This window comes from Vipera ursinii (assembly GCF_947247035.1).
Source record: "Vipera ursinii genome assembly, chromosome: 2".
NCBI classification, from domain to species: Eukaryota; Metazoa; Chordata; class Lepidosauria; order Squamata; family Viperidae; genus Vipera; species Vipera ursinii.
Genome location: NC_139513.1, coordinates 247,706,567 through 247,728,329, shown reverse-complemented (window position 1 = coordinate 247,728,329; position 21,763 = coordinate 247,706,567). Strand labels below are relative to the sequence as shown.

Here is a 21,763-nt window from a genome sequence, read left to right as displayed (position 1 = left end):
AGGCTTTTGTATTTGAAAACAATGAATAGGATGACTTCTTAAAACCTTCCTTGTCACCCTCCATTAGAAACAGATGGATACCTTGAATCAAATTCTTTAGACAAACATTACATTGTAACACTCCTTTATCTTCTAGTAACTTTCATGAAAGGGTTTAACCATTCCAAACTACATGAGTTTTTGGTATATACATTTTTAAGCCACCAAACTATGGAAAGAAAGAAAGAAAGAAAGAAAGAAAGAAAGAAAGAAAGAAAGAAAGAAAGAAAGAAAGAAAGAAAGAAAGAAAGAAAGAAAGAAAGAAAGAAAGAAAGAAAGAAAGAAAGAAAGAAAGAGAAAGACCTTTTCAGCTAATAAGCAGGACACAAGGCATAGATGGATAAATGGAAATTAATAGTAGTTCTTTCAATTAAATAAGATCCTAGATAAGTTCCCCTTATCCACTATGTGAAGCCCTCAGGATTCAACGCAAATGGTACCTGGGAGCACATGTAATTCCCAGGAAAAGATATGGTTGGTTTGAGAAGATGAAGATAAGTGATCAATGCAAGGTCCTATTTTTTCCAATGGACTTTTTCTTTTGCCTTTGATTCTAAAGTACTGCAAAGTCTTGTTCGAAAACTATATTCTAATTCAATTTTAGTTGATCATTTACTATGATCCTGGAGTAAAATAACCAGCAGGGATATTATTTTTCAAACCACCATCACAGAAAGGCAACTCAACTTTGTACAGTCATTACTCATGAATTCAATAGGATTCGTTTTCCAAGTTGAAAAAAATAATAATACTATAGTCCTTAAGGGATCTATTGTAAAAACCAATCAATTAGAGTAAGATCAGTTTGTATTGAAAGCAAAAACATTTGTGAAGATATTTCAAGATATATTGATCACAGAATAACATATAACTAATACTGTACATAAGCCGTAGCTATTTTGCACAACTATAATTTTTCCTTTAAACAAATCTAAGAACGTGTGTGTGTGTGTGTGTGTTTGTGTTTGTGTGTGTGTGTGTTTGTGTATCTTCCACCCTAATACAGACACACAACACACACACAGACAAAACTTATGAAGTCAGGGTTTCTTTCATGTATTAGTAATTTATTAAGCTACCCCACTTATTTTTTAACAAACTGTAATGGCATCCCTTTAGAGGTTTTCTACTCTTAGTCAAACCTTTAAGCTTTTCTGTGCCATGTAAAAAGAAAACCTTTGTAAATGAAACTAAATTCTAGAATGTAATGTATCATAATGTAACTTCTGTTATCTTCTGCATACAACTGGCTATCTGAACTAGTTAGCTAAGAGACTATTTTTATTTGATATAAAATGTGATTATAAGAGATTGATGTTCCACTTTATTAAGCAGTTCTCTGAGACTAATGGATATAAACTTCATGACATGCAAACTATCCACTTTTAAATTAAATTACTGATTTTAAATCCTCAGTGTGGATGATTTTTTTTTCCTTGGTAGTTCCTTGATTAGGGTGTTGTTTTCTATTTGTTTGTCTAGTATCAACCCCTACTTTTCTGGAAGTAGACTGCTGGATAAGATTGATATTTTACTCATTCTGTGGAATTTGAATATTTTAATTTTTTTAATAAATATTTTTCTCAATATATACCACCCAGGGTCACTTTTAATACAATTGTTGGTTATATAAAGGCGATAAATGTGATAGACAGACAGGGTTCTTGGTGTGGTACTGCTGCTTAAAGACTCACAGTAATGCTTTTGGTTAATTTCCTTTCAAGAAATCTATCTATTTTAAGATATATGAAGAAGCTACAAAAGAAAAGGCCATTATAATGAAGAGAAGAGAGCTGCTGTCTCAGTATAGAACACTATTAGTTTTCAAAGCATGCATAACTGTATTAAATAACTTTAAACAAACAACTGAATTAAATAAACATGCTATTCAAAGGCCTAATTAGCTTTGTTCATATTTATTTATTATGAATAATATAGGTTACTTGAAACAACCTGTCCTATCTTTTTGATAATTCATTATGCTCCATACTTTTAGCAAACTAATTTAACAAAGCTAAATTTCATAGGAAAATTATCTGATCTATTTTGATTAATTCAGGGAGCTGATTAAAATAATCTGAAATTGTAACTACTGCTGGTCAGGAAATTCCAAACTACTTTAATATGCTTCTAAATACTTTTAACGTGCTTCAAAATATCTTACCACAATTTTCATGCTTAATAAGCACCCATATTACTTCTACTATTTGTTGATTTTTTTCATAGAGTTTATAAATAAAACATAGTCTATTTAAATCTAGCTGATTTCTATAATAAATTCAATTCATTCCACATTTTTCTGTTATTTTATTGAAGAAAAGCAAATAGACCACAATATATTCAGGATAACTTATAAGCCATATACCATATTGCATAAAAACATTCATGGTTTCGAATACTGCAATTTTTCATGGCTTATTGTAATATACATAGTACTTAATATTGCACCTTAGGAAGCTGTGTTAACATTATATCAAAGTATTATTTTAAGCAGAATAAAAACTAGCACTAAAGTGATTTATCACCTCAAGATGATTTCTTCACCAGTACTTGTTTTTGCATGAACATGATTAGAAATATTCAAACATACAACCAAAAAAGATAAATGTAATAGTTATTATGTATATCTCAACTATATTTATTAAACATTTATTAAACACAAACCAATTTCATACATGCAACATCCTCCTTTAAATAAATACAGTGGAAAAGTAATTTATTTCCTTTTAAATTTTCGTGTTAACATTCTACGAATGAGTTGAACTAAAAGGCAAACAATACTGCCACTGCAACTATAGAAAACACTCTGCAAATCAGAGAATAAAACTGTTTATTTTTTGATGTGATAAAGGAAGATAAATAGCAATCTACAATATAAGGTGATAAGGGGAAGCAGAAAAATTATTCCTTCTCCCAAAATCTGTACTATTTTGGCACAATAATGAAGCAATCAAAAAAAGGAGTCAATTGGACCCAAATGTGCAAAAAGAAAACAAAAAAAAACCACAGGTCTTAACAGTTTATGGAAATTCTCAGTCATCCAGGTCATGGTTGTCCAAAAGCGCTTTTTCCAAAATGTAAATGGATTTTCTTGGGGGTTTTTCGTACCCACCTTCTTAAAACTGAAGAAACCTCTTGGATGAGAAGCGAAATATTTTTTTTAAAAAAAACCAAGAAAGTCCAATTATTCTTTTGGAAACAAAAACACCTTTTGGATAGGTCTTAATAGCTTTTCTAAAGGGTATTCAAGCTGTGCCCTGTTGTTTATAGGATCGGAAGAGGAGATATAATTCCAATGCATTCTTCTGGGTTGTTCTTCAATTTTCCTATCTCTGATCCTTCATCCTGAGAAACTTAACGTAAACTGCCCCCTTGCTAAAGGAAGTCAAATGTGTGAGATAGGTCACAAATTTATAAACATATTTCTATTCCATTACAGAAAAGAGTAATCTATTTCTAAAACATCCAAAGTTTCAAAAGTGTAGAATAAGTTATTGTCCTTCATGCTGACATCCATTTCTTCTCAATAGAGTAGAATGGAATTCAACTGTGTTCTGCGTTTTATGTCCACCATTATTTTTTCCTAACGGATGCATACTTCAATCTTGCCTCTGTGTGTGTGAGACTAAGGAAAAACAATTGACTTTTTAAACAGTCGAAGATATATCTGAAAATAATTTAGCTCACAGATCCCGTTACTATTTTCAGCAGTTTAGATTTGATATGCAAATACTCCAAAGCAGAATATACAATTAGATCTAAGATTAATCTATCTTATTTTAACCAAAAATATAAACAGAATATAGACAATGAATATGAAGAAAGAGGTTTAGGATAAGAATAAGGATAGGGTAAAAAAAAAGGAGAGAGCACAATGAAATGGATGATTTAGGTAATTATTCTAATGATAACAAATTAAATATATAAGTAAATTTTCTGATTTAATTATTTTTATTAGGGAACCTTGAACTGCCAAAGTTTATAGAAAAAATTGCCTTGAACAATTCACCTAAAAACATGAACATAATATTACTCTTATAAATGCATAGGAATAATGCAAGTATTATGTGGCTCTAGAGAAAAACTGGATACATATCCTTCATATAATGGCATACTAACTTTGAATATATTAAATATTTTACTGGGGATAAAAGTCTAATTATAAGAAAATGCTATGATGCAGGAACCTTATAAACTTACTGAAGAGGTCAAATGTTAAAACAAATCACCTGACAAAAATATGGTAATAGTGTGAAAAAATCATCAGAATATTCATTTAATATTAATTATTTCAATATATACAGCCACCCATCCCAAAATCATGCTTCTGGGCAGTTATATATATTAAAATCATATAAAAACAAAAATACAATATAAAAACCTTGCAAATATAGTCAGCAGCTAAAGAACAAAAAATAACAATATATCAAGTAATATAACCCTTGCACAAGCTCTACTACAGATCCAAACACCTAAACTTAGAGACAGAACCATGTATTTACACCTCGTCAAAAGTAAGCAGGGTCAGGGTCAATCTAATTTCTGCAAGGAGGATGTTCCAAAGAAAGAAGTCACATCAGAAAAGTTCTTTTTTCCCCTGGACACTGTCAGACGACCTTCTCAAGTAGATGGGATCCAGACCATGGCCCTCCTGCCAGACCTGATATGATAGGTAGAAATCTTTGGGAAGAGGTAGTTCCTTAAATTATCCACCCCCGTGCCTTAGAAATATCCCATTAAAAAGAATGTGCTTTAAATACTACACAATTTAATCTGTATAATTTTCACTTCATTGTGAGATTGCAGAAATACAAATAAATTAGTCTGCTACAATAAATAAATGAATATTACAGCCAGATAAAAAGGATCATTACTGTTATTATAACTGTTTGGGTTTATAATTATTAAAGGTATTGAGAGACATGTTCAAATACCCGTTAGGCTATTCAGTTTTGGAGAATCAAAAGAAAGAGGTACAGGAACATTTTAAATTCTAGAAAGAGTGTTTCAATATTAGGCTCATCAAAGCTTTCTGAAAATTATGCTTTGCCAACACATGGAAAGCAATATTTCTATTTAATGTGTCATTCTATGTGCTAAAGTTATTGAAAAGTTCAGGTCTTTTCTCAATTGAGCATACCTGAAATCAAAGATTTCAAGAACTTACTCTTCATTGATAGCACCAGCTATAAATAGTGAAGTATTACTTTCAAGACTGAGGGAGAGAGCTCTAGCATAATAAATTTTTCACCTGGACTTTCTTTTAAGAAAAAATGTTATGAAATTTTTAATTACTTGAAAAACAACTGGGTTTTTCCCTAGGTAAGAAGGTAAAAACCAATTCACCTATATATTCAATTAAATGCTAATTAGTCCATTAGCATAACACTATTTAACCAATCCCCATATTATTGTAAAATCCCTCTTGAAATTAGAAATGTTGGCTTAGGTCCTGGAAATTAAGACAGAGATCACTTAATCTAAGAACTATTTCTTTATTTAATAATATAAAATTGTCTTTAAGAATTACTTAATTTCAATATCTTGAGAATTATTTTGTAGTATGTGGCATAATAAATCATTTGATAGCATACTATATAATTTCCATCATAAAATAATTGTAGTATTATTTGTTCAATAGATACAATTATACTTTAGGCCCAAATATGCAGTATGCAATATTTATTGCTTAAGGAGACGGGATAATATACATATACATACATATGTATACATACATATATATATTATAAGACAATCTGATTACCAGACTTGTGTTCTAGCAGCAAAAATAAAATAAAATACATTAAAAATATCCCCATTTTAGTTATTAATAGAAAAGGCTGCCAGGGATGACTATATGATTTCATTAAATCAGCTTGTAAAAAATTGGGTCATTGAGTTACTATGGTAGCCCACGCTTTCTATTCTGCTCCATTTTACTACCTTAATCTTTAGAAAATTCAAAGCAATTGTTCTGCTATGCATTGAGGAGCACTAGCTTCCAGTACAAATTCTACCACCTTATTTATTTTTTGGAACCTAAAGATTATTGAACTAAAAGGGAAAAAAATCTGCAAAATTATTCCTTTCTGAATTGCTTTCGCAACTTTTTGGCAATCAATGCCCAGTTTTCCTTTTCTTTTTTTGTTGAAATGAATACAAAAGGAAGAGATAGTTTTGAAGACTAGGGTTTTGTTCACTTGTTGCGAACTTGGGAGCTTTATAAACACTTACCCAAATCTTACTTAAGACTTAATATATCAGATTTTTTTTACTATTGTTTGTTTTCTTATCATAATCCAGTGCTGTTATACAGCAATTGCACCAATTTTTCACAGAACAATTTCAGAGGGTTCCAGGGATGCCCAAAGAACTGTCAATGTCAATTTAGAAGCTGATAAAAATGGAAATATATAAATCATATACTCCTCCTCATATACTGCATGTCATCCTCAAGATCTTACATACGTAACTCCAAAATTTGGTATCAAATTTTGAAGTTACATATATAAGGGTTTGGTACAAAATGCGTAAAATATATAAGAAATACATTTGTTTATTTTTAATTAAGAATAATTTCTAGTGTTTTCCACCTGCAGCAAATACTTTAGGGTGAAACTAAATATTACTTTTTGTTTGTGACATGCAACTGCATATTTTCTCAATTTAAATTTAAGCATGGAAAATGTAATCCAGATCAAATCTTATTACAAAAGGCTACTTTAACCCATGGCATGGATTTCAGCCACAATTAGCTCACTTTGCATTTTTTAAAAAAATACGTATGTATTCAAAGGAGGACTCTGTTAGGTATCTAAACTGCAAGCACAAAGGTCCTTAATTTGTATTGCAAAAACAGCAATTTTAAAAGGTTAGATCTCATATTGTCCATGCTATCAGAATAGTTATTTATTTTAACAAATAACTTTCCAAATGCAAACCAAATTAATACAAAAACTTAGCTGATTTAACTAATATAATACACTATAATTCATATAATGTATGCAATGTGGAAGCAGTTAAAATGGGTTGAAATTCTAAACATGTTTACTAGAAAGTGAATCTCATTTGAAAACAATAGAAATTTGTTTTGCTTAAGAATGCCCAGGATTTAAATGTTAAGTTTATAAAAAGCTCAATTTGTTTTATGTTTTCACTGATTACTTATTTCATAGTGCTAATGGATTTATTTTGGGATTAAAACTTGTAGATATCCAAAACAGTTGCTTAGATATAAACTTTGAAAACAATAACTCTGTTTATCTGTTGCAGCAAAATGAATGAATGGCCATATTATAGTATTTCAGAGATTAGCACATTTATTATATATAACATCTTTTGTTGAAAAAGATTTTAGTTAAGAAACATAACAAATATAGTGGTCAATAATTAAAACAGAAAATAAAAATGTATTAAGTAAATTTATGCAAATGATTTATTACCAAAAAATAACTAAATTCATACATGAATACAAAAATTGTTCTGCAGATATCTGACCTTTGAAAATAAAGAGTTCAATTACAAAATAACATTTTGTATGGTGAAAATGTAAAGTACTCTGAATGTTTCGGGGTTTTACTGTCTTACCTATTTTTCTAAAACAGCAATTTGTACAAACAGAAAATCAGAGACAGACACAGAAACACAACAGAAATTACTGGCCCCTTATGCTGATATTTCATATTACATAAAGTGTGCAGCTGGAAAATAAAATGAACTGCCCGATACATGGATACATTGTCTGAATCTGATATATAACAATGCAAAAGTAAGCTGCATTAAAATAAATAGACTTTTTTGTCTTAGATAAGCAGATACCAAATAAATGGGCTTAGCTAAATGGATAATAAACATTTAATTAAGGATTCTAACTGTTTTAGCAAACTGTAAAAATATTACAGTACAATCCTTTATATTTTTTACACTTTACAACATGCATGGAAAGAGACAGAATTGCTGTAAGAATGTTAAAAGAGCTGCATTTTATTAATGGTGTCAATTCCAAAAGACGTTTCCAAAGGTTCAGCATATACCGAAGGTTACTCAAAACCCTACTAAAACTGAAGGGAATATAATTTTGTGTGATGTATATTTATAAATAAAATAGAAAATATAATTGATTTGATACAAGTGGACAATACCATTAAGTTATCATTCAAAAATTATTATAATTTGATTAAAAAACAAAAGTCGCTTTGATGCTTCAACTGGAGAATAAAATAGATACTGTAACGGTTAGAATTGGCAAAGTCACCTAATACCTCTACAGCAAGAGCTGTACTGGTTATCAACTTATTCTAGGTACTGGTGATTCATTGCAATATCATAAATGGGTTGGGTGGGTCCACAATATCTTTGTGTCCATTTATTCTGATTAAATCTTAATCATCTAATAGCACCAATTAAATTGAGGACTGCTGAGAATTTCTATCTAAGAGAAATAGCTAGAAGGGGACCTCAGAAACCAAACAGGCCTGGGACAACTTGCATCCCTAAATCAGAGTGGCTTACTCCATATTATGGAGGACAACTTGCATCCCTAAATCAGAGTGGCTTACTCCATATTATGTACAAGAAGGTAGTTACATGGTGCTCTTCTACAAAACCTTCCAGGAATAAAATTATACCATGCAGTGGTGGATTAGTTGGAAGATGTACAGTATGGGAATGAAGATTCAACATTTTGATTATTGTTTCATTTTAACATAAGATTGTTTTTCGGTATCAGATCTGTATTGTATTTGTAATCTACCTAGATTCTATAGAATGAGGCAGCATACAAGTCTGAGTAAATACATAAATAACTAGAAACTATAAATCACATGACATTTTTCTTAACAGCTTTTTTAAAAAATAGTCAAATAATATATATATATATATAGATTTTTTCTTAAATGCCAAACAAAAACACTAGCAGAGTAATAGGGTTTAAAAAAAATCCCATGACAGTTGTAACTCTTGCCTTTTCCACTGTACATATTAAGAAAATGTGCTAATTATGGCATCACAACTATAATAAAGTCTGTGCCAGGAGTTATTGGCAAACCTGGCTAGCAGAAATATTGATATGTTGCTTTACTTTCATACGCCATTACTCCCATAATTGGGGGAAAAGGACTACACCTTTCGTCCTTATGTTCTGCTGAAGTTGTTCCTTATTAATATGTTCAAGTAACTGAAAGCATCACTAGCCATTATTTCACAAATCCCACAATCTATTCTGCTTTTCAGACTGAACTGATGAAAAGTCTTGTAAACAGGGGTAACTAATACTTGACTATTATCTCCCTTTTATTTCTTTTTCTATATTTTTATTCGATATGTAGAAGAAACTGCCTCTCCCTACAATGTCAGTTCCTCTAGTTGTTGCCTAATTAGGAATTAGGAAGCACACGTTTGGCAGCTCTTGAATTGCTATTATTTCTTGTTGCTTGGCACAAAATTCCTCTAGGAAGCAACAATACTACTGTATCCCTCTTAGTGATGGATCACTAATTTTTAATAAGCCAAGCTGCTAAAGAATGGCAAAATCACTGAACCAACAACAGTAAACAAATAAAGAATGATGTTGCCTTGCATGGAAATGTTCTTGGCTTGTCTGATTTGAATGAATTTACCAATAATAAATTCATTTAACAAAATATAAATGCATACGTATGGGCAAAACAGCTGATATCAGTTTCCAAAAAAAAATTGAAAAAATATGAAGCAAAGTAACAACAAATACTTTTTCTGCAAATATTAGGAATTGTTTCCACCAATAAATAAAATTATGCTACAAAAAGTTTTCTTTGAAGAACTCCCGTAAAAATCTAACATGGTTAGGAGCAAATTTATGTAATCATTTACCGAACCTCACTCATGACATGTCCTGGAACTTTCCATACCTATAGATTTAAACTTTTAAATAAAATTTAAAGTTTCCATATAGCTATAGAAGAAAGACCAGGTTCAGTTACTGCTTTTCTTTTAATGGTACTGAATATTGTTTTATTGCTTTTAATTTTTTTTATTTTCGAATTGCAAGCAGATCAGAGTCACTTGTTTGAGTTGGGTGGAAATTGAATGAATGGATGAAATATACACTTTACCATTTTTTTGGTATAGAACTATGATTTGGAAGAAATATTTCAGAGTTTATGCTAACACAGTACTTCTCTGGTGATAAATAAAGCAACATATATTTTTTTCGCACTTCAATGCAAAGAAAGATGTTTTCTGGAGTCACACAAAATTTTAATGAGTGAATTTCTTAAAGCTCCATGACAAAGCCTAAAAAAACTCAAGTTGCTCAAAATTATAGCAAAAGAGGTGCTGCACAATCCCAAATTCCAAAGCCTTTCTTCCAAATTATATTCTGAAGGATGTGAACAGCCTTCATTTACAGTACAATCTTATATTGGTGCATTTATATTGGTGAATTTCATTGTGTTTGCTTTCATTTAAGCAGATACAGAATTAAAACTTGATGGCGTTTTTTTGTCTCAATGCAATAAAAAAAAGTTCAAATTATGTTTCAGGTCGTTATTTTCAAACTAATCCCTCTTTATAAAAAGTATTATATATTGTTAAACTCACTTGTTACAAGATACTAATTTTTCTGTGAATATGAGAAATGTACAAGAATTTTTTTAGACAAAAGTGATACTAATGGCATATTTTGCTACTACCTTACATTTGTTAAAACTCTATTACTAATTTGCAGGGTAGCTTTCCAAATTAATTGGAAGAGCTAATTCACCAAAGTTGGACTTCTTAAAATGTGCATTTTACTTTACTCACAAAATAGATAATGCTTCTTTGAAACATTTTAGCATTATATACCACAATTTCCAACTACAGGATTTACAAACACCACTTTTTTACATAACAGTCAACTGAACATCTTGAAATTTAAGGTAAGAAAACTATGTTCAATATATTTAGATGTATGAGCTTATATATACTGTACAAGGCATACCAAAGGTCAGTTGTTATATAAATTATATTAAATGTACTGATTAGTTTCCATTTTGTTCTAAATATTTTCTCACTTGATACATGACCCATGAACATTCCTTTTCTCTGAAAAAATATATTAATTAAAGACTTTGACGGGCTTTTGACACATCCTATAGACAGTACGTGTGCATTTGTATCTGTGTATGTATCTATTAATTAACAATCTACTTTTTATGTATTCAATCCCTGTGAATGTATTATCAAAATTTAGAATGCGTTACATTAAAAAATACAGGAAATAAATTATTTTATATGTAAATAAAGCATCATTATAATCTGAACCATTACTATTTGTTGGAAGTACATGGATATAAGAGATTATAAAAGTTCTAATAATTCTAAAACTGGTAGGTCTAAAATGAGTATGTCTTTCATAATAGAGAATATTGAGTGCAACGGAAGCTTTGGCCAAAGAAAACAAAATGCTTTTCATAAATTTCTCCTTCCTATTCAACATCTTTGACCAAAAACCAGTAGTAATCTAAATGTCTGGGACAGAAAAAACTGGCAAAAATTACCTCCCCCAACCCCATGGGATTGAGTGTGTGTGTGTGTGTGTGTGTGTGTGTGTGTGTGTGTGTGTGTGTTAAATTAAATTAAATCCTATTTTAAGAGATTGTTCATCTGAATCATATTTCAACCTATAAACATCCAATGAAATGGGTGATGTTTCTAAGCAAACAAATCTGACTAGAAGAACTTGAAACAGTTTGCAAAAGAAAAGTTATTTTATGACCAATATTTTATAATTTTTAATGTTCATTTAGCATTTAAAAAATAGCCCTAGTTCACTGGCGTAACATACAGCAATGTAAGTAAAAAAGCTTCCTAAAGCCACAGTTATTAAGTGACAGAAAAAATGAAATCTACAAAGTAAGATTCATCACTATAATTTTGTCTGCATAAATATTTCTGGGGTCCTTGAAGGAATCTGTTATTTTATTTATATTAAAAAGTATAATAGCTTTTTGAGTCTTGTGCATCTACAATAATTTAGTTTTGATATGAAATATTAAAATATATCACTTGCTGTTTTTAATCTCCTTTTGTTACTCATAATAAACTACTCAAAATAATTCAGTCATTTACTACAAATAAAAAATTAGAGGTGAAAACTACACTTGGAAATGGAATCAATGGATTAATAACACAATTCTTTGCCTGGATAATTTGTACATTTACAAATGGATATATGAATGTGCTAATAGCTGTTTTCGATGGCAAGTTGGGTGGAATATAAATTTAATAAATAAAAAATGGAGCAGTTTGAGATTTATCAGATTTTTTTTTTAAAAGTATGTATTAGTACACAATTTTCTTGTATAGTTTTTCATTTATATTCTAACCCTGGATTTTCTTTTTTTCAAGAGTTAGAGCTAGGGGCTAGAGTCAGAAAGAATTGGGAAGTATGATACATGGTTCTTGCAGATCATTAAACTCTAAACACTTCTTGTACATATGTTTGTAATGGGGAATTCAGAAAAGTTTGGTGTGCTGGAGAAACTGAGCCAAGTATACCCATTTGCATCGTCACAACCATGTGCGATTTAAATATATGTCGGTGATCTGTGTTTTAATTAAGTGATATATATGGATTTGTTTCTTATCTAACCCATTTTTACCAACTCTATTCTACTTACAGAGAGATACTAGCCGTGCACAGGCACTGAGGACAAAGTATTTTAGTCAAAGAACAGTTTTTATTTAGTTTCAATTTCTGCATTTATTAGTAACATCTTTAGACTTGATCACATTTTACCCACAAGACTGAAAAATCAGAATTTCACAGGACATTTTCACTGATCTATAAACTATCAGATATACAGAGGATCTCTTTGGCAATCAAACCAAACACCTTATTATATTTACATGACTAATGAAGCACTAGCTACTTAATCAACTTCTTCAGTGTGATTTTTGTTTTGTTTTGTTTTATAAGAAGAAAAAATAGACTTGGTATTGAAATTGTTTAAAATCACAACCTATCTCTAGTGGCTTTTAGAATAATGTGTATGAATCATACCCAGGTTTAAGACTAGCTACAAGAAATATTGAATGTGTTGAGTGTTACATTTGGGTGATAAATCAATAGCTCTAAGGTCAGCAGAAAGTGGTTTCAAAAACATTTGTCTTATAAATTTGACATTTAATTTCTGAATGACTAGAGATTTGAACATAAATGGAAGAAATATATGCGCGCGCACACACACACGCACACACACACACAAAGAAACTGCTCTCAAAGGCGTATACCTCACTAGAATTGTAATGCTGGAAAAATGGTTTAATAAACTAGTTGGAAAGTAACATGTTTAATGTAGGAATTTAGTTTGAATTATCATTGTAATATTCAAATACTAAAATTCTTTATTATAGGTCAGCAACCTAGACTGAATAAAACTAACATTTACAACTTAGAGCTACAAGATAAAACATACAGACTAAAATAAAATGTACAAGATAAAAGATTTATAAGTGCACTATATTGCTCTCAGCAATATATGAGTTTTAAAAGCTGCAAAAACAAACTTTGCTACTGTAATATTAGTTCACACTGAACAATAATTCAGTGTAAACTAATGAAAATAAAGTATATGACTATGCAAACCATTATATTCAGCTTAGAAGGATAAGATCTGATCAATCTTAGTTTTAATTAAGTAAACTTTATTTCAAGGAACATACTTTATTACATATTGGATAATAATTTATGGAAGCAAAATGCATAATCAGTAATAGTTATACTATAAGGCCTGCTGAAGCCAAACTATAAACTGAGATCTATTGATCATAACAGGAAATGCTTAGTTTTCTCATTAAACACAAACAGTGAAATCATTATACTTTACGTTTTGTTAGTACCTAAACAAAAAAGTAAAATACTTAACCATCTAATTTAAAAAATACGAGTATAATGATAACTAAGCAACTAATCTCAACATTTTTCCCACCATAACCTTAATGTCAGCACCTGTGTGCTTGTGTGTACATTCATCTCATCAAGTCGACACAGGCAGAAAGCCCAGGATGTCTTTTGGACTTATTCTATTTGTTTCAGAGCTGGCAGACTGCTAGGTCTCAAGAAGGGAAAGGAACAGCATTATCTAGCTATCTCTAACAATAAAAAAAGGCCACTGTGTCCTAAATTCTAAAACACATCCCTAAAGATTATTTGTAAAAGTAGAGACGTGTTTAGTTGTTTTACTTTTACTGAAGAATGGAAAAGTCTACATAGCTACTGAACGGATGTCTAAAGCAAAAGGCTAGACTGTACTAATAATCACTGTATATAGAGAACAATTTTCAGACCAACAAAATAGTATTGTAAGGTACTTCTGAAGTTTTTTCCTGTGCACTTCTAATCATAGGAAATTCACTAGGCTGGAGACTGGTTTCATCAGCTTTTAATTGCCAATATTTTATGTTGGGAAAGCCTGAAATAAAATCACTGTTTATTAAAAAATAAAATTGTTTTTTATTAAAGAAAGTATTATATTCTTATTAAAGAAAAATAAATTTAAAACATATTTAAATAACACTACAATTGTGCAGGGATTTATTTCTAGTAGAAATTTATACACTATTTGGAACAAAACGACTTAAGTAATCTGCTTATCTTTACAGGGTTTCAAGATTTAAGTCATGAACTTTAAGTGATATCCAAAATTCTGAAAAAAATGCATACAATAAGATATTATCAATATGAATGACCTTCCATTATGAAGAGTAAGCACTTTTAATATAGTATGAAATTTATTGAAAGTTATAATTTAAGTAGCCTGCTTGATGATAAAGTCCCTCATACAGTTAAGCATAGGTGCAGTCTCACTATAATAATACATTTAAGTCTAATTTAAGTTCACTGACAATTCACAAGAACACTGATTATTATAGCTTTGTGGTCATCTTTGAATCTCGTTTAACATATCTTTAACAGAAAGCAGTCTGAGGATGAACAATTCATTTTATACTTTTATATTCCCTTTCACATCTCCGATAAATTGTAGAGGTAACTACTATTAATGAATCTATGGCTAATATTACATTCCTAAATTCCCTAGGATTGTATTGCATGTTAATAATATCATTTTATTAGATAGCAATATCTTTTCCAAATTTACCCATATCCATATATTACTCTAGAAATACTTAAATGGCCAAAGCTTTCATACATGTTTTATTTTAATATAATTAATTATACAAATGGAAATACTAACTATATGTATGCTTTAACATTCTTGATGGGCTTATGAGTACATTTCTATAAAATACTGCTCAAAATAAATCTGCATTTGCAAGTTTTCAAAATGTATCTCTAATCTAGAAACACAATACCCAGGAATATATATTTCAATAGTCAAAACTATCAAACCTATCACTTTAGAACTGAAAATAGAATTCAGATGTTCTACGCACAACATATAAATCTAGACTCCTAAGTCACAGATATCAGTGCAGTGTTTAAAGTTTAAGGTATGGCCCTTAACAGTATCTACAACCCTAACCCTAACTCAACTGTAGAGTTAAAAGAATTTTTTAAATATTTCATAGCACAAATGATGCAACCCATTTAAGTACTAAGAAGTATGAATACCTTTGAAGAATAAACTCATGCATTACATTATTTTTAATTAATTAAAATGTAAATGGGCACTCATTTAAATCTCAGAAGACTACTGGTTTATCCCATTTAAATTATTTTATCTAATTCTGTATATTAATTGTATATAAAATTTGTGTAAACATTCTAATTAGAAGTGCATTATAAACTCAGAAATTATTATAGAAATCTTTACATAAACTTTTTCCTTTTATGAACTTTTTTATTTAAATTAAGTCACAATATTCTGATTCTTTTATGGCTTTTGATTTTACAGTGCAGTACTATAACTTCACTCAGAAGTAAGTCCCCTTATATCACTCTAGCTTATCCTAGTAAGACTCATAGAAGAGCATTCTAACAGTACAAGAATCAAAAGATGTAAAAGTCTTCTTGTAGAGTAATATCTCTCATGTTAATTAAAACCCAAGTGATGAATTAGACTATGGGCCTTGAACTTCGATGATAAAACAAACTGCAAAAATGTATTAAATTCTAGAATTTGTCTTTAAAAAGTCTTATAGTATGTCAAATGAATGAACAAGTATGAAAAAAATATAATTTCAGCATATTCTATTTAAAACCAGAAAATCTAGTTCAAACATTTTAATACAGCAATATAGTAGGAAATGTATTAATTACTCCATCAACCACATGTTACTTTGATAAAGTTCTATAGTATAACTCACTACTTTCTGGTATTTCAAAATACACATGTACAAGACTGTTTCTTTGCAGTCTTAAAAAAGATATTCACTTATGCAATTGGCTTCTAGGTTCATTGGTTTAAATGTTCAAGTTCTGACCTCACCGTCCTAGGGATTATTTATATTGAAGTACTGCACTACATTACATGTTTAATTGATACCACAACAGGCAGAGAAACAAAACATTTAATACTGTGCTTTGATTTAAGCAAAAGAGCAACATGTGCAAGTCATTTGGTCAAATTCAAAGCCAGCAAAACATTTCCGCTTTCACAAGCAAAGTGGGCAAATTCAGTTTATTATGTCACCACCTTTGACAAATGCATATTTCAGTTTGTTACTTTTATTCTATGACATAACACTCATCATTCAGAAAAGACAAATTCTCCCAAAGCTCTACCTTCTACAAAATTGTCTGATTTTACCTGACATCTTTTTTGCTAGTTTTATTTTTGATAGGATGGAAAGTTGTGCCAAGCTTTGGAAGTACAACAGTAACTATCAAGGAAATTAACTTACAGAAACACTTTTCACTGCTAATCCTCAGTTATTGTTTTGCTTAAAACAATACATTAAATTTAACTTGCTGAACAGCCAGCTAAATTTGATGTACTTAAAAATAAACAGTTTTTACCTTTTCTTTTTTATTTTGGCAACGTCTACTTTCTCTCTACCATCAAACACAGTAAAACAGTTTTTGGCAAGCACTACTAAACTATTTTAAAACATTACCTACAACAGCAACAGAATCAATATGTTACAGTATTCTGAATCCATAGCACAGAGCTAATGTAAGGAAAAACATCCACAAACTGAGACTTAAGGCTTAAGAAAAGCAAAACAAAAATCCTACTGAAGTATACTTGAACAACTTCTTTGCATTTTAACAAGCTGACAAAACACTCAGGTGCCTTATTTATGCACAAACAGCAATGGAAGGATTGCTATCATCAGCAAGTGAAAAATAAGAAAAATGCCAGGGATAGGCTGACCCTGAAAGAACTTTCTAATCCAACTGCCTGATTCATTCTAGAATTGTTACATGAGAGTTAAGAAACCCTCCATCCCCCCAAAAAGTTTTACTGTACTCACAATTGTTGTTGTTGGTTTTTTTTAAAAAAAAAAAAGCAAAGAAAATAAAGAAAAAACAGAAAAGTAGGTTTTTTGCATAATCTCGACTGAACATTTTACATTGAGGATGTTTTTGTTCAGTGCTCTAAAGCGTAGAGTCAATAAGCGGAATAACCTTAATTTCATTCACTGTCAAATGATGCTAAATCATCAGCTACAGATAAGAGGAGACTACTTTGCGAGAACATCACCAACTACTGCAAGTGAGTGAATGCACACTCTTTTGACAGCGTGAGTCACTCTGCTGTGGAAAGCCGCCAAGCCCAAGCAAGGATCATCTGAAAGCACTGAAACCTTGGGGAAGGGAGGATGAGGTTATCTTTAATCTGACTTGGAACACTTCTACTCCAGACTAACTAACCCTGTTGAACCAAGGGAAAACCGAACCCCCGAGAGGAAGAGCAACAGTTCTGCTTTCTAGCACCCTCAGAACAGGTGCTACGTGGTGTAACTGGGAGAGTCTCCCCGCAACAGCCCTGGGCGACTACAAATATAAAACATAGCTTAATATTTTAAACCTAAGCACACTTCAGACTGACAGGATCTCTCTCGGAGCGCCGTGGTAAATTCTAGCTGCGCTGCCTCTTCAAAAATCTCCCGAGGGTATTTTTTTTTTCCTTTTCTTCCCTGATGCATTTGTTTACCTATCAACCGGAAAACCACCCAACCTGGCCCCTCCTCAGGATCGCGCTGAAGGACGTTTCCAGCCCACCTGGTTGCCTCCGTGAGCGACGGACGTACGATCTAAGAAGAGATTTTTTTTTTTGCCAGCTGTTACAAATAGGTCACTTAAGTGAAAATCACTCTGAGGCGACCTAGTTAAATCAAGAGAAGCGAGGTCCGAGGCAAAGGCCTTTTTAGAAGCTGCCCGGGCTGATAACGAGGAGAAAAAAAGTTTGCTCCCTTTTTATTTATTTTTTTTTTTTACAAACAAGCGTCCCCCTAGACCAGGGGTCGGCAACCTTGGCTCTTTTATGACTCGCGGACTTCAACTCCCAGAATTCCCGAGCCAGCTACGCTGGCTCGGGAATTCTGGGAGTTGAAGTCCGCGAGTCATAAAAGAGCCAAGGTTGCCGACCCCTGCTCTAGACACACACTTACGCGTCCTTGAAGGCGCAAAGCCGCTGGGAGCGCCCAAAAGAGAGAGGTCGTTCGTCCCGTTTCCTCGAAGCTCCCCTTTGAAAGAAGCACCGGACCCCTAACAAACGCTGCCCTGCCAAACCCGGCCGCCCCCCGCCCTCTTTCCTCAGACTGCGCCGGTGCTTTCAAACGGCGCCAGTCTTCCTGCCTTACCTGGGATTGGTGCTGTTCCAGTAGACGGCATAGCGATCGGCCACGGTTTTAGAGCTGGGATCTTGGCTGAAGACGCACGTCCAGAGGAGCAGAAAGACCAGCGTCAACATCTCCACGTGGAACATCACTCCCGCCACAAGACAACGGCGGCGAAGCGGTAGTAGACGAGAGAAGCTGCGAGCGCGTGAGCGTCTTTTCAAACAAAAAAAAAAGAAGAAGAAGACGAGAACAAAGGAAAACACCGAGAGAAGCGGAGGAGGGAGGAGGAGGAGGAGGAGGAGGAGGAGGGAAAAAAAAAAAAGAAGGCAGGACAAACCACAGAAAGTCACAGGACACACACAAAGAGAAAAGTACGAGGAGACTTGAAGAGATGCCCGCCGAAAAAAAGCCGGTCCCGAGGAGAGATCCTTAGTAGGGAGTCTGAGCGCCCCGATAGGGGGAGCTGGGCGACGAGTCGGGCAGTAGTAGCAGTAGTAGTAGTAGGAGCAGCAGCAGCAGCAGGCGGCGAAGGAGAAGGCGGGAGGCGCTCATTCACGGCTGCGAGTCCTGTGTGGAGGAGCCTAAGGCGAGACATGCACCGGCCCTGCCCCGTCCAGCTCTGTTAGGGGCGGTTCCGCCGTCCTGGCTTCCCCTCCCCTTGGAAAAGACTGCTCTGCCCTCCCCCGCCGCCGCCCCGCGCTCTCCCTCTCTGGGACGACTTTCTTCTTTTTTTTCTGCCTTTTGGCGCGAAGGTTCCGAGGGAGCGGAGACGGAGGCCGACCTGGGGAAGGAAGGCTTAGCTGCTGCGGCAAATCTTCCGAGGCGGCGGCGGCAGCGGCAGCAGCAGCAGCAGCAAGAGGGCCGCTCGGGCTCGCCTATCTCGGACCTGCTGCGGGAGGCCGGAGTTGAGGCTTCTGGGGAGGGAGGGCTCCGTTCCTCTTCTTTGGCTGACGGACGGAGGAAAACCCGGCCGGAATTCACAGACACCCCCCACACACACACACACCTCCAGAACCGGCGGCTGGCAAAAGGGGAAAGCTGGAAAGCTGGAGAGGAGTTCGCAATCCCAACCGGCTGGCTTCTGGAAGGAAGGCGGGGGTGGTGGTGGTGGTGGTGGTGGTGCTCGGAAAAAGAAGAGGATGAGAAGCGGAAAGTGGCAGAAAGGACGTCTTCCAGCTCTCGGGGCGGCGGGGGGGGGGTCTCTTTCGCTGGGAGGGTGGAGGAAGCAGCGGTTCCGCTCCGCGGGGAAGCGGGAGCAAGGCGGCCTCCTCGCCTTCAAGCTTCAACCCAAGTGGAAGGGAGGTCCGAAATGTCACCCGGAATGTCAACTTTGCGAAAGAGGGAGGCGGTGGTGGGATTAAGAAAAAAAAAATAAAAACGGGGTTGTGGGAGGGGGGGGAGGTTGAGGAAACCTAGCAGACGCCTACATCAGAGGGCCGGCCAGAAAGGCAAGATCGGGGAGAGAGAGAGAGAGAGAGGAAGGAAAGCTTTCGGGGCTCGCCCGGCAGGCAGCAGCTGCTCCCCCGCTCTCAGAAATCGGCCGCGGCGGGAGCGCCTCTCTCCCCAGTCCGCCGAGCAAATGAAAGAAAAAGTCGAATGCAGCGGCTGGCAGGCAGGGACCGCGAGGAGCAGCCGGGATTGGAGGAGCAGAAGTCAACCCTGCCAAAGAGGAGGAGGAAGGAAAGGGGAAAAAAGGGGGAGGGGGGTCTTTAAATAGTCACGCCCACTTTCTCCCCCCCTTTTTTTTTTCCTTTCTTCTAGATTTTTTGCACCGACCGGTTTCTTTCCCCCGCGTATATAAATCGTCAGCAGCCACTATAAAGGACGAGCGGGGATGCTCGCGGGATGGCTTGTCTGTGGGCCAACAGACACGGCTGCGTAGATGCGATACGGGGGACTGTAGCGGACGCCCACGTGTGTACGCGTGTCGGGTTGGGAAGGCTCCGTTTTAAGTCCGCGCCGGTGCACAGACGTAGGCTGGCTTTAGGGAGCGGGAAGCGCTGCCGGTAGATCTTGTGGGATTTTTTTGCGTGCAGTTTACTTGTGGTGGGAGGGGGGGAAGGAGGAGGAAGCGCGGAGCAGCCAGTCGGAGCCCAGATTGTTTGCTTATCGCAGCGTTTCCCAACCTTAGGAACTTGAAGATGCGTGGACTTCAACTCCCAGAATTCCCCAGCCAGCATAGCTGGCTGGGGAATTCTGGGAGTTGAAGTCCACGCATCTTCAAGTTCCTAAGGTTGGGAAACGCTGGCTTATCGATTGCTTTCCCCTCTTTTCTTTCCCTCCGACCCGATTGGACTCCGATCTTATCAAAAGAGGTGGCTCCTTCGCTTCGAGGGCCCGCCCTTAACGCCAAACAGACTCGCCCACCTTCTGAAAACCTGACTAATTGAATTACAAGAAGTGGTTTCTTGATGCGGCAGGTAACCGTTTCCGCGGGGGGGGGACTTGCGAGGCAGAATGGCAGGGCGATGTCTGGGGCCGGCTCTTGGCTCTTCCCGCCTCTCCCCCCCCCCCGTGGAAAGCGAGGGGGAGGGAGAGCCAAGCGAAAGCCAATTTACCCAGATCTGGGGGGAAGGAATGCCGCATCGGCTGCCGGACGAAGCTTATTGTCTGCCGAGATCCGTGGGATTTCACCCGAACCTGCCCGCTTAATCTGGCTCTTTTGAGTGTGATCTGTTTTTAAAGGGAAGGGAGGGAGGGAGGGGAGAGAAATGAACTTAACTGTCTGGTAAACAATTTGCGTGGAATCTTCTGTTGCGGATGTTGGAAGTGGATGTCTTGCTAAAAAGCAGGTCAATCCTGAACTTCTGAATAAGATTAACAATAAAGTGCTCTTTTCTCAATCTGCATCTAGTTCTGCCGGTCTCCAGGTCTTTTTCCCCCACTGCTGAGTTGAAGTGCCATCTCCCACCCTGGAGTCAGCAGAAAATTACAGTACTTGCCCGTCTATATCCTGCTCTCTTTTTTCCAGGGTCTGCCAGCTACCCACCTGACTTCTTTCCAAAATATCAGG

The 21,763-nt window shown here is 35.0% G+C and overlaps 1 protein-coding gene across 2 annotated transcripts in view; it reads right to left on the bottom strand.

Moving 5' to 3' along the window:
* Positions 1-18,896, bottom strand: part of EFNA5 (ephrin A5) — a gene marked incomplete at both ends in the record, with an annotated part of 185,184 nt that extends 166,288 nt beyond the window's left edge. For both annotated transcript variants that reach the window (XM_083351614.1, XM_083351615.1), the window contains one exon: positions 18,772-18,896. In XM_083351614.1, coding sequence (XP_083207740.1) covers positions 18,772-18,896 — 125 coding nt within the window. The remainder of the gene's footprint in view (positions 1-18,771) is intronic.
* Positions 18,897-21,763: the final 2,867 nt, after the last annotated feature.